At 32.1% G+C, this 20,215-nt stretch overlaps 1 protein-coding gene across 1 annotated transcript; it reads left to right on the forward strand.

Annotated features, from left to right (window-relative positions):
• Positions 1-15,232: 15,232 nt before the first annotated feature.
• Positions 15,233-20,215, forward strand: LOC109790401 (auxin response factor 2A). The gene is made up of 15 exons (XM_020349545.3): positions 15,233-15,808; positions 15,892-16,004; positions 16,249-16,344; positions 16,437-16,493; positions 16,589-16,744; positions 16,836-16,920; positions 17,005-17,095; positions 17,174-17,338; positions 17,460-17,579; positions 17,753-17,828; positions 17,909-18,080; positions 18,179-19,062; positions 19,143-19,333; positions 19,444-19,664; positions 19,766-20,215. The coding sequence occupies exons 1-14, from the start codon at positions 15,727-15,729 to the stop codon at positions 19,631-19,633; spliced, it is 2,478 nt and encodes an 825-aa protein (XP_020205134.1). The 5' UTR covers positions 15,233-15,726; the 3' UTR covers positions 19,634-19,664; positions 19,766-20,215.

The raw sequence follows: 20,215 nt of genomic DNA on the forward strand, positions 1-20,215 counted from the left end.
TTAACCATAATTTTTACGTGTTCCGTAATTTTGACCCGTGTTACATGCTATATTTTAAATTAATTTGACATTTAGGAAGGATTTGTTTATAATTAGTTCCTAAATCAAACTCTGTAACATTATATTTAAAGATTTATTAGGTTGAACCCTTTTCAACATATAACGATGAGCCTCCCCCAGTATGTTCATATTGTTACTATTTTGAAGACATGGTATAATGAAAAAGACAGCATAAGTTGACACAAATGAAACTCGCGTTTTCTATTAAGATTTAGGATCAAATATTTACATGTCACTTTTTATACTTAGGTAACAACTTTTTTTAAAAATATTTTTTCACTTGAGTTGACATTAATTTTCATTAAGAGTCTCTTTTGATAATTTCACATGTCATTGATGTCCTGTCTGTTAATATAAGATGTATCTATTTATTCTACCATTTTCCATCATCAAGATATATAATTAAAAATAAAACTTATGGTTTGCTCCTACATAACAATTTGTAGATTAAATTAAAAAAAAAATGAAGTAAATTAGCAATAGGATTCTTTCTTTAAAAAAAATAGAACAAATAAGAGTCCTCAATAAGTATAAGCATAAAATGTGCTATAACTTATAAGCAATACAGATTAATTATAGGGTGAGAGAGGCAGGTAAGTCTCTCACAGTGAGTGAACACTCCGACTAATTAAACATTAAAATTATGCCAATGTTTTTTCACTATCATACAAGTTGCATTCCTTAATCTTATTCGATTGCATTTGATTTGCTAAAATATATGAGACAAGACAACTATTTTTGTTTCATATTTAATTTAAAAAAGCATCATGAACAACACAAATTAAAGATTACATATATAACAAAACAAAAATTTTGCCTTTTATTACTCAAATAACTATGGAACAACTTTTTGTTCCACGTACAAACTATTCAAAAGATCAATATATTCACGCTCTTATTTTTTTTTATCTCGTGGACCTCTCTCTTCCCTCTCCCCCACTTGCACTCTCACTCTCTTAATCTCTTAATACCAATAACCTTATCCTCTTCAATCCACACTTATATACCTATTTCTTAAATGTGGTTCTCAACTTTCATTCTTTCATAGTTTGAGAACAAATTTTGTATAACATTGCTAGCTTTATATATATAATATTAAATGTTATTATATTGTAAAATTTATTTTACTTGTACTGTTCATAGTTCTTCAAACAAGATACAGGTTAAGAAATTATTCTGTACTATTCTTTTTGTTTTGCAACTCACTGTGCACCAAACGCACCCTATGCGACATTCCCTCCTCGTTTCTTAATTATCGGAATATGATAAACGAATGCCAAATTGAGTTGATTCCATTTTTTGTCATAATATGATGAATGTGCTTTTAGGTATGTAGATGGGGTTTTAGGCTTGTTGAACGTAATACACTTTGATGTAACCTGCATCGTCTTCTCCTTCTTTCAAATTTTACTTTTCTAAGAATAATTTTAGATAACAAAAGTGTTAAGTTTTTTTTTTTTTGAAACACTAAAAACGTTTTTTATTTCACAATTTGGATGTGATCATTATCTATGTTTCATGTCATTTTTAGAAGCTAATAGTTATAAATATAATTAATTCACATTCCAAACATGATTCCTCCTTTCTCAATGAGTTTTTAAATATGTTATAAATGAATTTATTTAATATTTTACTTATCAAAATATTAGGTTAATTCTGTTTAAAATTAAAAATAATTTTAAAGTTACTTTTAAAAACCATTAAAAACGATTTAAAATTTAATTTTACAAAATAAAGTTTATTTAAAATTAACTTTAATGCAAACACATACTTAATGGTCTATTTAGTAGTTAGTTTCAACAAAATTAATCATTAAATAGGTATTAGTATTTGATTAGAAGATTCTAACATGTAATTAATTTTTAATTTGATAGTCTTAAAATATTAACTTTTATCTATCATTTTACTCAATTAAAAAAATATAATAAATCGAGATAATTACTCTGTAAATCAATTAATGATATAAGTAAATGATAAAATCTTATATATCAATTTTGTAAAATTAAATTTGAATTAAACTTGTATTTCTAATAAAATTTGACAATAAAATAAAAAGTTTGGTACAAAATATTATAAAAAAAATTAAAAAAAAAGTTGGCAAAAATGATTTTTTTTTCTCTTCTTCTGGAATTGGCAGACATATTTACTGTGTAACTGTCGTATGATTTTATTTACCACCTAAAAGCAAAAAATATCCATGACAGTTACCTTGAGATTAATTGGCAGACATATTTACTGTGTAACTGTCGTACGAGAATTGTCAGATGTACAACGTATCTTTATGAATGTTGCTTTATTAGGTTAAGTATATTTACTGCTGTCTCCACTCATAATAATTAGGGTAGCACATGACATGACTACTTAGCAGTTGCCCCTCCCTCTCTCTCTTTCAAGTTTGCAGTATATTTGATAAAATTAGTATTTGAAAAATATCTAAATTTCAATTTTATATTAATTAGAAAAAAGTCAGTTAAAAAATATATAAATAATAATAATTTTTATCTTATAAATTAATTTTATAGAACCGAATTAGGTTTATAACTCAAATTTTAAAATAATATCAGAATTATCTGTATATTCACTCTAAATAAATCATTTATCATTCATATAAGTATTGAGTCCAAAAATCATACATGAAAGAGTATAATATGAAAAATCTTAGTCCAATATATTTTAGATTATTAAAATTATTTATCAATTAAATCACACATTAAATATTAATAAAATAATTAAAGAATATATAATATTATACAATAGTAGAGTGAGTTGATAGTGCATCCATATATAGAAACAATAGGCACGAGTTATTTGTTGCGATATCTTTTCTGCCAAGTGATTTTGGATGATTAAAATTCATTTGAAGCATAGGCCTCATTCTCATAACATAACATATATATATATATATATATATATGCATAAATGAGAGTATTTAAATAAAGTAACATCCTCTATGGTCCAAAGTTGTGGGTTAGGGGTTTGACAGAAAATATATAACGGGAAAGAAAGAATGAGCCGTTTATGGTTTAGAAGGTGTTTGAGTCTTGTGAAACTTGCCATCTTATTTTCAGCATTATTTGGTTTCTCTACTATGATGTGGACCAATCTGAAAACGACCTCTTATCCCTAGGCTTCAACATTATCCACCGTCACCAAACCAAAAACAAATATCATATATATGTTTGGTTCATCTACTCAACCTCTTTGAACCTACAAACTAAGACTCTAACAACACATGTTTCGGGTGCAATCATTGCCCCAAAGAGATCGTCTTGGTCAAAATTGACTACGATAGAAAGAGACTCAGATTGAGATTGCACCCATGCAAAATTTTAGTAATTTCCAAATGAAACCACGACGCCAAGTGGTGCAATTATGTGAACAAATCTTGTGACGTTCCAGCTGCCAAACCCCCCATACTCATTCTCTCTTCTTTCTCTTACCTCACAAACCACTTGCTTTCTGCTTCCAAATACTTCGTTTTTGCATCATTTCATTTATGTATAAATTGTGTCCATCTCCATTGTGCTAGATGGCTAGTTTACCACACAATTCAATGTGGAGCAAGCATTGCAGTTCCAAAACTAGGTGCGAATCAGTTTTTCTATAAACACTTTTATGAAGAAAAAGAAAAGTATAAGTTTCTTCAAAAAAAATTAAAACTTGCTTATATATACATAATGAAAAAAAAAATATTTCATTTTAACTCTTTCAAAAGTTAACTTTTAACTTAAGAGAGATTTTTTTTTTTATCATGTCACTTCTATCTATTAATCCATTGAATTAGAAACTAATCTTATTTGCGATAATATGATTGTTGATGATCCAACGAGTTTTCTCAATGAAGAAACTAATTTTAGTTTATGAAAAATTTATTCCATTTTTTAATTTACTTTTTTCTTTAAGAGATATATAAAAGATTATTTAAGCTTAAGTTAATACATAAACAAATATTCAACAAAAGACAATAATTATATATTTATAAGGCATTTAATTAGAAATACTCGTTTATATATGTTCTTCTATAGATATTGACTATTTCAAAACGGTTGGGTGTGAACTAGACAACATTTAAGTTCATGACTTCACAAGGATGTTTATTATGTGGTTTTCATACCTAGAAATTGAGGATATGGGTGGCTGCATAAAGTGAACCTACACGTGGGAATAAGTTTTAGGTTGGTTTATTATCTTAGAAACTCATTTAAGAAAGAAGGAATAATAAAAAGGTAAAAGAATGACATGCACACTCATATCTTGTTGAGGTTTATTTTATTTCCTTAAAATAACAATATTATCTGTCTTAGCCCATGTTTGGCTGTTGAATTTTGGTCTTTTCTGAAGATTACAAGGAGGCATGGTGTTGGTGTTTTTCTTCTTTCCATTTTTTCTCTTTTTGTTGCAAAGTTTTAATTTGACACGCTGCATTCTACTTTTGAAAATGTCATATAATTGAAGGTGTTCTTGGGCCATGAGAGCCAGAAATTATGAAGCCCCACTCCGAGGCCTAATTAATGCCCTTCACATACTCTCAGATTCAAATCCCACGGGGAAAGTATGGCACATGCCATGTAGGGTTAAAATGTGTACCATATCATTAGTGCCCTCATTTTCTCACCAACGACTCCAACAATGCTCCAAATGCTTGTTCTCCTTTCCAAATTAAAATTTACCCTCTTTTTTTACTTTTCTGTTTTCCTTTCTTGTATACTTTTATTACCCCTTTTTAGTTTATTTTGTACTTTTCAGAAGAAAAAATGGGTATAAAAAAATACTATAATCAAAAGATGAGTTGTTTATCGAGTTGCATTATGTCACTAGTTGAACATCATCCAATGATCCAAACAATAAATTTGACAGTTACCTATAGAAGGAAACCGAAGTGTAATGAAATATTCTATAAAATATGCTAGCATTATCAATTCAATAAGATTCATCAAAATTTATAATTTTTAATAAATTGAAATTAATGACAGAAAGTATTACAGTGTCCAAAAATAACTGAAAGTATTAAGAAAATATTAGAAAGAATATTTACTAATATTTATAATATTTTTTTTTATCAATAAAAAATATTATAATAACGACAATTATCATTCATAATATTCTATAATGAAGTTGAAGGAAATGAAGGGTAAGTGAACCTAATTCAAGATAATCATGATTAATCCTAGTTGACTTTCATTTAATTTCAACTATTAAGTATCCTGAAATTTCTCTAAGTATATGGCGGGGGTTAGAGACGTAATATTCCTTATTAAGAATAGTAGCAAGTTATGTGACAAATACTTTACAAATTTTCCATTTAAAAAAACTTTAGGAACTTAAAAATAAATTTTAAAAAAAAGTTTAATGGTCATAATTGCTTCCGAGAAAGTAATATATGCTTCTGTAATTAGCATCAATTTTGTCAAATAATTGATTAATATGGAAACCGCATAGTCAAATTGGATTAATAGCCACCTTAGTTAATTAGTCCGTAAATTAATACATCTAAAATATGATCTCACCAAATCCTTAGGTTGTTTAATGGTAAACAAGCTTCTGTGGACTGCAGTTACAGATTAGTGACAGCTATTAATGAACTATTGGCCCAACTAAACAACAAGACAAGACATTATAATTATATTATCATCATCATTATCTTAATTAAAGTTACTTGTTTGAAATAACAATGAACCTAATGTCACCCCTCAAACAGAACAAGATAAATAAAATGAAAATAGTCTTAACTTTTGTACTAATCTTATCATCAACAATAGTTCCGACCACCCCCTAATGAATAATATTGATAAGCACGATGTCATAAAGCGGAGCATTACTTTTATTTTTATTTCATTCTGCATTTCATTATAAACAAAACCATGTCATTCCCACTTCTGTTCCAGTAGGAAAAAGTTTTTTTTTTTTTTATAAAAATAATGGTTTCCCCAACAATCCAATTTACTATATATATATATATCCGATATGATCGATACTATATTAATTAATTTATAATTTGATCTTAATAGGCTTAAGTTGAATTAATCCAATGTGTAATTTGTTGTATAAATAATAATGTCACCTGGTTGTTGTTTGTGAAATTTAACGTGTAGTTATGGTACGAAGGCCCACCATACTGGGTAACATGGATACCACCAACCCACCTGCTTGAATGGATGTGTCTGCTAGCGTTTTACTGGATCCGCTACCTTATATTTAAATCATAAAAAATTTAAAAGTATAATTTATCTATTAATAATTAATTGTATGAATTCAAAATAGTTGTTTCATCTTGTAATAAATTATCAATTTAGTTCTCCGGGTATCACTTTTTCTTCTTTTTTGTATTCAAGGTAATATAATAAGTAATCCTGTAAGTATTGAATATGTATTAATTTAGTTAATTGTTATAATTTACAATATTCGAGAGATTAGTTATATAATTTTATTACTTTAAAGATCATTCAGGAGAGAGAATAATAATTTTTGTTTGTATTATCACAAGTTATTTTAGACTTGAGACTAATTCGTATACTATAATTGCTATTAATTTAAAGAATTTTCACATGCAGTAAAAATCAAAACATAAAATTCTTACACATTAGATTTATATATATATAATATGAATACACATGTTTAATTATTAGGTCAATCTATGGAGTTTATTGAGAATACTTTAAGGATGAAATTAGAAATTTAGAAGAATTTCCCACATGTTTTTGTTGGTTTTGATTAATTAAACCTATAAATACACTTCTCCTGCAAATTCACACTAAGTTGAGCAAAAATGGATTTCTTCACCACTAAATATCTAGGTTGAGCTTGATCATACAGCCTCTAATTTGTCTTGACCCGGTCTCACGAAGCTTTGTTTGAACAAAATCATTGATTGAAGTGCTACTTTATCTGCTCTTCGTTCAAAAGGTAACACGAGTAATGTTTCGTGTTTCTAAATTTCCATCAAAGAAAAAAAAAATTATCAGAATGAATTTTAATATTTTAAATGAGTGAAATCAATTTAATCTTCTATAAGTTTTAATATTAGGAAGAAACAAACAATTTATATATATATAACGTAATTTCCCCCAAAAATATCTGCATCTCACTTATATTTAATAAAGCATTAATTTTATAACTAATTTGAGCAAAGGGAAAGGATTGTGGAAAGTGGGAGAGGAAAAAAAAAAAAAAAGGACATGTAGGGACAAGTGGTGTTAGAACTATCTAACTTTTGTTTATGTGATCTACTGGTCTATTTTGAGTCTTCTCCCCCACTTTGCGAGTGTATCCCATCACCCATCACCCACCAACCAAAACCATGGGAAGGGGTTGAACTTGAAGCTATGTTCATATATTGCATGATCACACACACCCATACGTGCAATCATCCACACCTTATTATTATCTCTTGTATATGATTGATTGATTGTGATTAATTAAAAGACTTAGGTCCTCTTATATATCTAGGGTTGTACATCATTGTACATAACTGGAAATTCCATCTCCCAAGTTCAAACTATTGCTATTGCATACCTCCTAAAGGCCAAAAAGTCCTAAATCTCAGGACCTCATCCCTTTCTTTTGTTTGTTACTTACTTTCTTGCTTTTCCTCACACCAATGAGGATTTGCCTCCTTTCACTGCCTTGCCCCACCCTTGTCTCACTTTTTATCAATAGTTTATGACCCCTTCCTTCCTGGCTAATCTCTTTTACTACCTTTATTCCAACCTTGTTTAACTACTCATGACAAATTATTTAAAGTTGGGGTGCCAGAAAAAAGGGGTGAATAAAGGAAGGGTAAATTCTATTGTACTATTTTCAACCCACCATCGTTAATAATAGATTTGAATAGGTTTATCTGGTGTTCCAGTACTATCATTATGACCATGTTCTTACCAAGTTTGTCCTGACCAATGGGACCTTCAACTTGACAATTTATACATACAGATAGGGTTTCTTACTTTTTCATAGTGTGATGTAGTAACTTTTTTTATTATTATTATAGATGTGATGTCACCGCTTTGGGGAGTGAAATGCAAAAGAGAAGAGTAGAAGTGAGCAGTTATCAAAGAGAAGAGTGAAGAGATAAGGTATTGATGAGTTGTGAATTGTAATTAAATAAATAAAAAAATAAATAATAAAAAGGGAGGGAAAGGAAAGGGGGATTGGTCCGTGGGTTAGGGGTCAAAAAGAATAGGGAGAGGGGGCATTCCCTAATTGGGTCCCACTGCAACACTGCAATCTAAATAGGGGACAAATGGTGGGACCCACTTTCACTCCACATTTGTTTTTCTTAATTATTTACTCTTACAGACACACACTATTAATCTTATCATCATTCATTCCAACCGACGCACTTCTCTAATTCCAAATATACCCCTGGCCCTGGCCCTGGCCCTGGCCCTGGCCGATGCTTCTCTCACCTTAGTCACACCGACGCTACGCTTCTTCCATTTCCTACCTCATTTCTCAAACACTCCTCTTCAAACTTTAAATATCTATACGTGCAAATTATAAGTGTTTTTAATTCTAAATATCAAAATAATAATAATAAAATTACTTCACTATAAAACTTCTTTTACAAAGACCTCATTTTCAATCCAAAATATTTAATCAGTATAAAATTTATTTTTTCTTAAACTTAGGAGCCTATATATATAATGTTATGAGCATAAATTCCTTATTTATTTTTATCATCTCTTAAATTATATTGTATCATTGTTGTTATTAAAAGTTCATAATTTTAGTATTTATAATTATTCTATACATTATGATGCTTTATTCCAATTACTTGCGAGAAATGACTTGAAAATTTATAAAGTTTTATTATAAAATGTATTTGACAAATTGGTCAATCATACTTGATTTATTATTGTCATCAACCTTATAATATTTTTTATGTCAATAATTTTTATTATTATTGTCAACCTTAAAATACTATTCATATAAAGGATTTTATGTTATTATCACCAACTTTAAAATGTTTTTTACATCAAATATTTTATTATTATCCTTAACCATAAAACTCTCTTCACATCAATAATTTTTATTATTGTCACCAACTTTAAAATGTTTTTCATTTCAAGAATTTTTATTATTGTTACCAACTTTAAAATGTTTTTCACGTCAAAGATTTCGTATTATTGTCATAGATCTTAAAATGTTCTTCATGTTAAAAAATTTATTGTTGTCTCCGACCTTAAAACACTTTTGACATCAAAGATTTTATTATTTCCCCTCAACCTTAAAACATTTTTCACATCAAGAATTTTATTATTATCCTCGATCTTAAAATGTTATTTACGTTAAGCATTTTTATTATTGTCATTGACCTTAAAATGTTTTTCATGTTAAGAATTTTTATTATTGTTGATAACCTTAAAACACTCTTCGCATCAATAATTCTTATTATTGTTGATAACCTTAAAACACTCTTCGCATCAAGAATTTTTATTTTTGTCACTAAAACGTTTTTCACATAAAGAATTTTGTTTTTGTTGTCAACCTTAAAACGTTATTTGTGTCAAAGATTTTTATTGTCATCGCCGACCTTAAAATGTTATTCACATCAAGGATTTTGGTTTTCATCGTTGACTTTAAAACACTCTTTTCATCAACAATTTTTATTTTTGTCGTTGACTTTAAGACACTCTTTGCGTCAAGAATTATTTTTTGTTGTTGAGTTTAACATGCTCTTCATATTGAGGATTGTTCTTTTTGTCGCCAATCTTAAAATATTTTTCATAATAAAGATTTTTTTTATTGTGATTGACCTTAAAATATTTTTTATGTCAAAGATTTTTCTTTTTGTCGTCAACCTTAAAACACTCTTCACGTTAAAGATTTTTTTTTGTTGACTGTAAGTTTGTTTGTATTATTGGGATTACCACATCCGATGTATTGTCTACTTTGATATTTATTGAGCAGTCACGATTTTGTCTTTAAAAAAATGTTTAACTTTCTTACAAAAATAAATTTAATAAAGCAAAATCAAGTAACAATTGTAACATGACATACATTTTGGCATTTTATGAGAAAATTTACAAGAGTAGGCTCTTAAAAGTAATTTCACATAACTTTAGAACAAATTATAATTAAGTAAATAATAACAGTAGTCTATTTTTCATTATCACATAATATATTTAATTTTATATCTTGTAATAAGTAATTAATAATGATAATTTTACAAAATAAATATAATGTATTAAAATGGAGAGTATATTTTATAATAGTGAATAACTTAATATAATACATACTCGTAAATTATAAAATATTTAATAAATTTAATGTTTAATTCCCGATCAAAATCAAAGAAAGGTTAACAAGTAATATGTGCCTAATCCGATAACAAATAAGAAAATAATTTATTCAAAATGCCATATAAACCTTGATAAGTAGAACACTTTAAATGAATTTAAGCGTGGTAATTTTTAAATAAAATATATGTGACTAATAAGATAATATTGTTATTATAATCGAGGTGCTATAAAAACGGCAACAAATTATCAGAATATTTATAACATTGCACATTTAAGACAATTAAAATGGAATGCTAAAACAATTATATTAATGCATGATTATAACTATTAACATGGAATAATACAACAATTATAATATTTTTTATATTGAAGGAAGACAATATATATAAATTATGGATACCAAATTCTTTATATTAGATATTTTAAAATTAGTTTATAAGTCTAAATAATCATAAAATTATAAAATAATATTTAAATAAGCAACAGATGGCAATGTTATATAAATTAAATCCAATTTAAATATCTACAATCTCATTATGTACAAAGTAATTCCAAAAGGTTTCTCTTTGATTGGTACCGGCAACAGCAACAGCAACAGCAACAGCAACGTTAAAAGCGAGGCCACTGCTACTGCCACAAACAAGGTCATCCTCAAGTGGGGAATTTGCTGCAACTAAATCACTCTATTCTTAAACCTCTATTTTATATCGTTTCAAAATAAAGCAGTGAAAGCTGAAGACCGCAATGTTCCTATCATGTTTGGCACTATAGATAATAAGTAAACTTAGTACTTATGGTAATGTGTCAATCCACTTCAATTTTTATGGAGAAAATTGAATTTGATCATATATATATGGATATAAGTTTTGATTGGATATAGATATAAGTACAGATAATATTATGAATTGGGTATGGGATGAATATATATATATATATATATATATATATATATATATATATTATTCATATTTATATTCATTTTAAATTTCTAGAAATTTAATTTAATTTTTTTATAATTTTTTTAGTATTTATGTAATTTTTACTTTATTTTAAATTTATTTAAAATAAAACTAATTAAAAATTTTGTAATTACTACTTCGTGTTAAAAAATTTCATATATTTTTTGCAAAAAAAAAAAATTATTAATCTTTGAATGGATACGAGGCGATCAGGTACACTTAATATTGGACATGAACGGGAATGAGACATAAGTTTTGTACCCATTAAATATGAGGATAAAGATGAGTATAAGGTACAAGAATGGAGACGGAGACAAGAATATTGAAACTCGTATTCACTACCCCACTCCGTTGTCATTCCTATTTAACACAATATAAATTAGAAATTTCTCTCCTCACAAATCCTACACTCAAATGAATGGTGTAATCTTGTAAGTATCGCATTCAAAGAATTACTCTGGATAAACAAAATTATCAAAAAGTAATTCAAATATTATATGTCTAGGTAAAATAAAATTTAACATTAAAAGAAAAGATATATGATTGGATACTTAGTTGTCTTTTATTTCAAGTTTCTTGACCATATAAACGTGTTGGGATTAAGAGCAACATAGTCAAAGTTTAATCACATGATCGTGAGTTGCAGTTATAGTGTCACAGAAAGAGTTTTCCTGAAGTCTCATGATGGACACCAAAATGTCCTAGTATGGAACTTCCTCTAAAAATACCTGATGGTTATTCCAATCTAGGACATTCAATGAGTATAAGATTTATTTTCTTTTAAGCTTAAAAGTCTCTCTATATTCACTAAGACGATAATATTATATTATATACGTGAATTCCTTATTTCCTTATATATTTCTATTATTCCATAAATCAGATTGTATTATTATTATTATTAATAGGTTAATAATTTTAGTATTTATGATTATCGTATCTATTTTATAAATTATAACGTCTTGCCTCAGCTACTCAAAAATATTTAAAAATTATCCAAATTTTGTTATAAGATATATTTGACAAATTAATTTACCTTAAAAGAGCTATTTGATGATTCACTTAGTCAATGAAAAATCAGTACGGTGCAAAAATAATTTTAAATTAATTTGTCCTAAGCTCGTAATATATATCATCATGGTAGAATAAGTGGGAGACTGCGGCATGGTGATTCTTGATGGTAATGGGAATTGATTTTTGGGCAGCAAAAATGGGGAGCCTTTATTCTAACGCTTAAGTAGGGCGAAAGTTTCCTAAAATAATAATATTAAGTGTTGAATAAACATGTTGATATCGACTATCAAGTTATCTTTTTTTGGTTACAGTCTTACAGATATCAATTTATCTTCACCCTATTAATAGTCAAGTCTCTAAATAACACTATGTTTGAAATCTTTGAAATAGATAAAAATAAATAAATAAAAATAGAAGAGAGTGAAGTAAATGTAGTGAAAATTCACTCTAACTGCTCAACAACTTGCTTTGAGCGAGTTTAGGCAGAGATTACACTTGGGAGATGCAACTAGATCGCACAAGTAAATGGGTACTCACTTTGAGCAAGGGAAATTCACTTAGAAGGACCAAATAAACTCTTCGAGTCAAGTCATAGACTACCTTTGAAATGATCAAACAAGTTCGCTTGAGCAAGTCACATTGACATTGTGAGCGAGTATAGCTAAACATAAACACGTACTTCATACAAAACACACCTTGAGAACATGATTCATAGACTTAACACAACTCAACTTTTCTCAACAATTTCAATCATCAAACCATACAATCTCAACAACATACAATCACAACATGATCTAAGATTATTGATTCTCCTCCAGAACAACCAAAACCTAAGCAACAAGGTTTTTACTTCTCAATCCAACACTAAAGCCACCAATGGGCAAATCAACACATAAGATATTACTATAATTAAAAAATGAAATAAATGATAATTCACAACACAATGTTAGTTGTTAAATTATTTTAATTAGATATTTATGATGTTTTGGTATTTTAGAATAGGAAGAAAGAGAAAGAGAAAGATGTTTATTTAACTTTTATAAAATAAAAATAAAAGAATAGAATTTTGAGAATAAAAATGAGTGTATTGATTAAATAAGACGATAAGATGCAAGAGATGAAAAGAAATGGTAATGAAGGTATATGATAGTGATAATTTGGTAGCGTTCACATGATGATGGATGGAGAAAATGATTGATTCCATTAATGGGTTAAAAATGGGATTGATATGCATGTGATGGTGGATGTAAAAATGGGGGGCAGGGACCACGTCCATTTGAGCTTGTGAAGATAAGATTTCCACGCGGGAAAACAAGAGAGGCAATAAATTACGTATAAAATTGGCAACTTATGCGTAATGCCATGTCCATGTCGCATGCCTTGCCACCAAGACTTAACTCTCACTACTCATTTTTAATTACAACATTAATCTTCTAATAGTAAAACTATTAATATTTGTTTATCACTATTTCTGCCGGGACAAAGATTCCTTCCCTCCTTCTTGCTTTCCACCTTTCTCTTTCTCTCCATTTTCTCGTATCGCCCCCCCAACCAATATTACTTTTCTTTTCTTTTTTCCTAATTAATATACTTTTTGCATTTCCCTCAAATATCATATATCACTACTACTCCTCAATCTACATCACTAGCTAACCCTTTTGCAACAATCAATTTATTCACCATATTATTATAGTATAATTATAATACACCAACATCAAATTTGTTTTTCTCATATGTAAGAAAATAAAATAAAAAAGGGTCATAAATTAACATTAGTCCTTGATGGGAAATTTAATTCATGTTTTAAATGGCAGCACATGCCACATTATGGTCTGGCCTCTCCTTGCTACGTATTAATTTCATACAGTGTGTATATGACGCCATGGAGAAAAGAAAAACGCAGAATAAAAGATATTCATGATGCCGAAACAGCACATAGAGATCATATTATCCAATTCCGATTTTTATATATTATCGTGTATTACTTTAGTTATACATATTATTTTTTTTTTCTTAAACAAGATTGAAAGTTTGAATTCTGCCTTGTATATACAGTCGCATTAAATCTTGGGACCAGTTATCCTATTTTTTGAGGCGCCTCCAATGTAATGAGGGGATTAGTACCTCCAACGTAATGAGAAAATTAGTCACTGTTATCAGCGGTCGATACTCTAGGAGCGAACCTAAAAAAAAAGAAAACATATTATTTTTTAATGTTAAACTTATAAGTAATATTTTGTATGTTGGATGCGATGCGTGTAGAAAACGTGACAGCCATGAAGGGTTGTTATTTGGCGCAAGGAGGAGAATAAATGTACTGAAACCCATTCCCTTTTGTAGTCCAAGGATCCAATAATCGAGTACGATGTGCCATGCTTCATAGTGTGGATGAAGATTTTTACGTTTTATTTTTTTAATGTTTCAAGTGATTTTTTGAACCTTTTCCTCATGGAATAATGTATTAACATATTTTGAAATATTTAGATATTATTTTTGTTAAATAACTTTGGATGGATTCAGGGAGTGTTTGATATTGGAGAGTGGAGAGTGGGTGAGAGAATGCATTATGCATGCATGAGGGGTGATGGTGGCTTGGCGGGTATTTATGAAAATGTTTTTAGAAGCATGGGGAGTGTTGTATTTATGTAATGAAAAAGGCATCCCCATATAGAAAGAAAATCAGAATAGACTTAGAGAGTTGAAGTGTGTAGGGAAGCATTTAATAAGGTGGAATTGGAGAGTGAGGTCCATACTTGCACGAGATAATGGAAGAGATGAGATAAATGGAGTGAGAGACACCTAAAAAAAGAAAATAAAAAAGAAAAGAAAATGTTGGGTTGGATGTACTAAAACTAAAAGAGGAAAAAGTGGTTAAGATGCGCCGGGGTGTGTGTGAAGTGTGAAATGTGAAATGTGAAATGTGAAATGTGAAATGCGCACATTTGCATTTGCATCCAATTCAATTCCAATCGCATCCATCCATCAAGGCCTGCCCGTTAATAGCACGACAATGCCATTTCCCAATAAAAACAGAACAACTTTCCCACTCCCACCACACACGCCGTTACAGGCCAATCCAATCACTCTTCGACAGCGCGTTAACGCCGTCTCTCTCCCCACCCTACTCTTACCGCCAACTGCCCGTTCCCCTTCCCCTCTCTCACACATTGGTTAAGGGATTGACCGCGGTTTAAATTATTGCACGCTCTTTTGACCACTCTGGTTAAGTCTCACCCTCTCACAACCCAAAACCACACACACCCTTCTTCTTCTTCTTCTTCTTCTTCTTCTATTGCGCCTGCCACAACGAATCAATTATTCGCTTGCCACTTCTTTTCTCACTTCCGAGCTTCGAGGTTAGGTCGTTCGCGTCAATTCCAGACTTTCTGTGTTTGAAGCCGTTGTGGAATTCCGCCAGGGGCTTTGCGGATGAGAGATCTGTGGTGAGGTCTGTGAAAATGGCATCATCGGAGGTCACCATGAAGGGAAATTGCATCAGCCATAACGACGGAGGAACTGCCGAGCCTCATTCGCCCAAAGGTACCTAACTACCTCACTCTACCTTCCTTCGTTTTGTCGCGCGTTTCGGAATTCTGAATTTGAATCGTTTTTTTGTTTGGTAGACGCCGAAGCAGCACTTTTCAGGGAACTGTGGCACGCCTGCGCCGGTCCTCTCGTCACGGTGCCGCGGGAGAGAGAGCGCGTCTTTTATTTTCCTCAGGGGCATATTGAGCAGGTAAATTAATTAATTAATTAATTAATTAATTAATTAATTTCATTCCTTCTTCAAACTCCTTTTCATTTAATTATGTTGGAGAATATAGTTTCCTTTTGGAGTCAGAGCTCAGATTTGCGACGAGCTTCGTTTCTTGCTATTTTTGGGAGTGAATTTGTGTTGTTGTTTGTGGATGGATTGGAGTGAGTGAGATGTGTTGGTTTCTTTTTTGGGGGTTTCTCGTTTACATTGTGTGATGAAATAGGTGGAGGCGTCGACGAATCAAGTGGCGGACCAGCACATGCCGGTTTACGATCTTCCGCCCAAGATCCTTTGTCGGGTCATCAACGTGCAGCTCAAGGTAGTGTTGTTCGATCTGTCTCACTTTTTCGTTATTAAAAATTCCCATGCTTTCGAACAAAGCAATCCTCAAAAAGAGAATGGTTGTTGCAGGCCGAACCCGACACGGATGAGGTGTTTGCTCAGGTCACTTTGCTTCCGGAGCCAAATGTGAGTTCCCTTTGCTTGTTTTTGGGAGAGAGTAATAGGGTGAAAACGTCATATTTATGCTTTTTTTTTTATTCTTGTTTATTTAATGCGCGTAGCAAGATGAGAATGCCGTGGAGAAAGAGCCTCCGCCTCCTCCGCCGCCGCGGTTTCATGTTCATTCTTTCTGTAAGACTCTGACGGCGTCTGATACGAGTACCCATGGTGGGTTTTCCGTGCTGAGACGGCATGCTGATGAGTGTCTTCCTCCCCTGGTTTGGTTTCTTGCCCTTTTCTCTTCTCTATTTAGTTTCGGTGTCTCGTTATGGCTGGCTGACGTTGGATGTATCGCGTGCTTGTTTACAGGATATGTCCAAGCAGCCACCCACCCAGGAATTGGTGGCTAAGGATCTTCATGGGAATGAATGGCGATTTAAACATATTTTTCGGGGTAATTACTTACTCATCGTTCTAGTGTTGTCATATTCTAGTGTGTCGTGTGTCGATTGTGACTGATGAGTCGAGTGAATTTCAGGTCAACCCCGAAGACACTTGCTTCAGAGTGGTTGGAGTGTTTTTGTCAGCTCCAAAAGGCTTGTTGCGGGGGATGCGTTTATTTTTCTTAGGTTTGTTATACCGTGAATTAGGGTTTTAGATTGCACTGATCGTTACTTTTGGAATGGGACTAATTCAGGGATTTGCAGAGGTGAGAATGGGGAACTTCGTGTTGGTGTCCGAAGAGCAATGAGACAGCAGGGTAATGTTCCATCGTCAGTTATCTCCAGCCACAGCATGCACCTCGGGGTCCTTGCAACCGCTTGGCATGCCATCTTGACGGGGACCATTTTCACTGTTTACTACAAGCCCAGGTCTGTAAACTCTTATCCTGTGTCACCTGTGGACGAACACATGTTGATGGTTTCTTGGTAGTATTCGATCCATTCCCTAGCAGCAGGATTAACAGCACTTGCCGTCATTATTATTTTGCAGGACCAGTCCCGCTGAATTTATTGTTCCGTATGATCAATACATGGAGTCTCTCAAAAATAATTATAGCATTGGGATGCGGTTCAAAATGAGGTTTGAAGGTGAAGAGGCCCCAGAGCAGAGGTATGGGCGATGAAAGTTGTCTTCATCTATGATTGACTTGTCATCGTATACGCTGTTTTTTCTTTCGCCTCCTACTGTCAAATATAATGTGATCCTGCCGTGCTTTATTATTAATGATTATCCATTTCAATTTTAATTGGAAAAATTGCTTGATATGGCTTGTTAAACTGCAGGTTTACTGGTACGATTGTTGGAATAGAAGATTCTGATCCCAAAAGATGGAGAGATTCCAAATGGAGATGCCTCAAGGTTTTATCTCTACTCTTTATGCTACATTTTTTGTCTTGTTATGCAATGAATGTTAAAATGGTGTTATTCTTGTCGTTCAGGTGAGATGGGATGAAACATCTAACACGCCTCGTCCCGATAGAGTTTCCCCGTGGAAAATTGAACCAGCTCTTGCTCCTCCAGCTCTGAATCCTCTTTCAATGCCCAGGCCCAAAAGGCCTCGGGGTAATGCAGTTCCTTCATCCCCAGATTCTTCTGTTCTTACTCGAGAAGGTATGATTATTTGGCTCTGGATATTTGATGTTTTACAAGAAGCCTCTCTTTTAAAAATTATTTGTGGTTGAGGCCTAATATTTTTTGGTGGTTAACAGCAACATCTAAAGTAAGCATAGACCCTTCACCAACAAATGGGTTTCCAAGGGTCTTGCAAGGTCAAGAATTCTCGACCTTGAGAGGCAATTTTGCAGAAAGCAATGAGTCTGATACTGCTGAGAAGTCAGTTGTTTGGCCACCTACAGTAGATGATGAAAAGATCGATGTTGTTTCTACTACTTCAAGAAGGTATGGTTCAGAGAGCTGGATGTCAATGGGGAGGAATGAGCCTACATATTCTGATCTTCTTTCAAGCTTTGGGGCTAGTGGGGATCAAATGAGCCCTGTAGCTTATACAGCTAGAAAGCAATCATTGGATCATGAAGGCAAACTTCATGTGCCTCATCCGTGGCCTGTAATGCCCTCTAATCTGTCACTGAACATCTTGGACTCTAATACAAAAGGTCCTGCACATGGTGGTGATACAACTTACCAAGCTCGAGGGAATTTGAGGTACAGTGCATTTGGTGAATACGCTGCACTGCATAGTCATAAAGTTGAGCATTCACATGGAAACCTGATGCCACCCCCACCCGCACCCGTAACTCAATATCAGAGTCCTTGTTCTAGAGAGCTTATGTCAAAACCAGTGTCAGCAAAAGCTTATGATGCTACGAAACCAAAAGATGGTGACTGTAAGCTATTTGGTATCTCACTTATCAGTGGCCCCGCTGTATCAGAGCCTTCTGTATCACAAAGAAATGTGAGCGAGCCTGCTGATCAGATGCATCTGACACCACACCAACAAAGAACATCTGAAAATGATCAGAAGTCAGACCACTCAAAGGGCTCAAGACCTGCCGAGGATCTAGAGACTTCTCAGGTGCATATGAAAGATGTTCAAGCTAAACCTCTCGGTGGTTCCGCTAGGAGTTGCACTAAAGTAAGGTCCTTTACTGTTTGTTTTGAAAAATGAAAGCTAGAAGTTTATCGGGAAAATTAACCACATGCTATTTGTTTTAGGTTCACAAGAAGGGCATTGCACTTGGTAGGTCAGTGGACCTCACAAAGTACAGCGGCTATGATGAATTAGTTGCTGAATTGGACCAGCTGTTTGATTTTGGGGGTGAATTATTGTCTACTAAAAAGGATTGGCTTATTGTTTATACTGATAATGAAGGTGATATGATGCTTGTAGGCGACGATCCATGGCAGTAAGGATCTGTGTTATGATTATACATCCTTGGTTAACTTACTATTTGAATATTTAATTTTTCCTCGAAAAATGGGACATAATTTAATATAATTCTAATTTCCAATTCAGGGAATTCTGTGCCATGGTTCGCAAAATTTATATCTACCCTAAAGAGGAGATTCAGAAAATGAGCCCGGGTACCTTGAGTTCAAGAAATGAAGACAGCCAGCCGGCTACGGCTAGTGAAGGTGCAGATGCTAAAGATGTTAAATATCAGCAGCATCAAAAGTTCAATTCAGAAAATGGCCTTGACGCTTAATGATTAGTAGATTGATTTCCATAGTTTTCGGGTAACTTTCTGTCCTCATGAAATTGCCCCACATACATGAATTTTGAATCTAGCTCTGTTTATTAGAGGAGTTTCATGGTGTAACGTTTTGTTTTGAACCAGATTCCGGGCTGGAAAGTAGGGAGCTATGATGAAGCCATCCAGTTGAAGAACATAACTTGAAGACAGGCTGACTGCTTGGAATCAATCAATATATAGATGGCATGAAAGAGTATCCGTCCAATTTTGGAAATCCCGGAATTAGTAGTATTTGCTTGCCCAGTTATACACTCCTAGTCCTAGTATTGTATTCAATTGTGTTTTGAGCGAGGTGATATGGGGTGATATCTGCCTTGCGTTTTTTAAACAATCCCACCTTGTAGTTGTAGTTGTACATAGTTCTTTCTCTCCCATCCTCTGAACAACAACCCGTTAATGTAATGAAAATTTCGTATACGAGGGCGGTCTTATGGTTGGTATCCACTTTATTTGATTCTTATTAATCATAATTTGTGAAATGAAAATTGTGGATACTCTAATCTGCATCATGTATAATTAAATTTTGTTCATTTA

Source organism: Cajanus cajan, chromosome 6, assembly GCF_000230855.2.
Source record: "Cajanus cajan strain Asha chromosome 6, NIPB_CcT2T_4, whole genome shotgun sequence".
In the NCBI taxonomy this organism is placed as follows: Eukaryota; Viridiplantae; Streptophyta; class Magnoliopsida; order Fabales; family Fabaceae; genus Cajanus; species Cajanus cajan.

What these genes read in the sequence shown, in the direction of transcription:
- LOC109790401 (XM_020349545.3), top strand. Translation starts at nt 15,727, where the DNA reads ATGGCATCATCGGAGGTCACCATGAAGGGAAATTGCATCAGCCATAAC. An exon ending in TTCTGTTCTTACTCGAGAAG is followed by an intron (nt 18,081 to 18,178) that starts GTATGATTATTT and finishes GGTGGTTAACAG; the next exon opens with CAACATCTAAAGTAAGCATA. An exon ending in CCGCTAGGAGTTGCACTAAA is followed by an intron (nt 19,063 to 19,142) that starts GTAAGGTCCTTT and finishes TATTTGTTTTAG; the next exon opens with GTTCACAAGAAGGGCATTGC.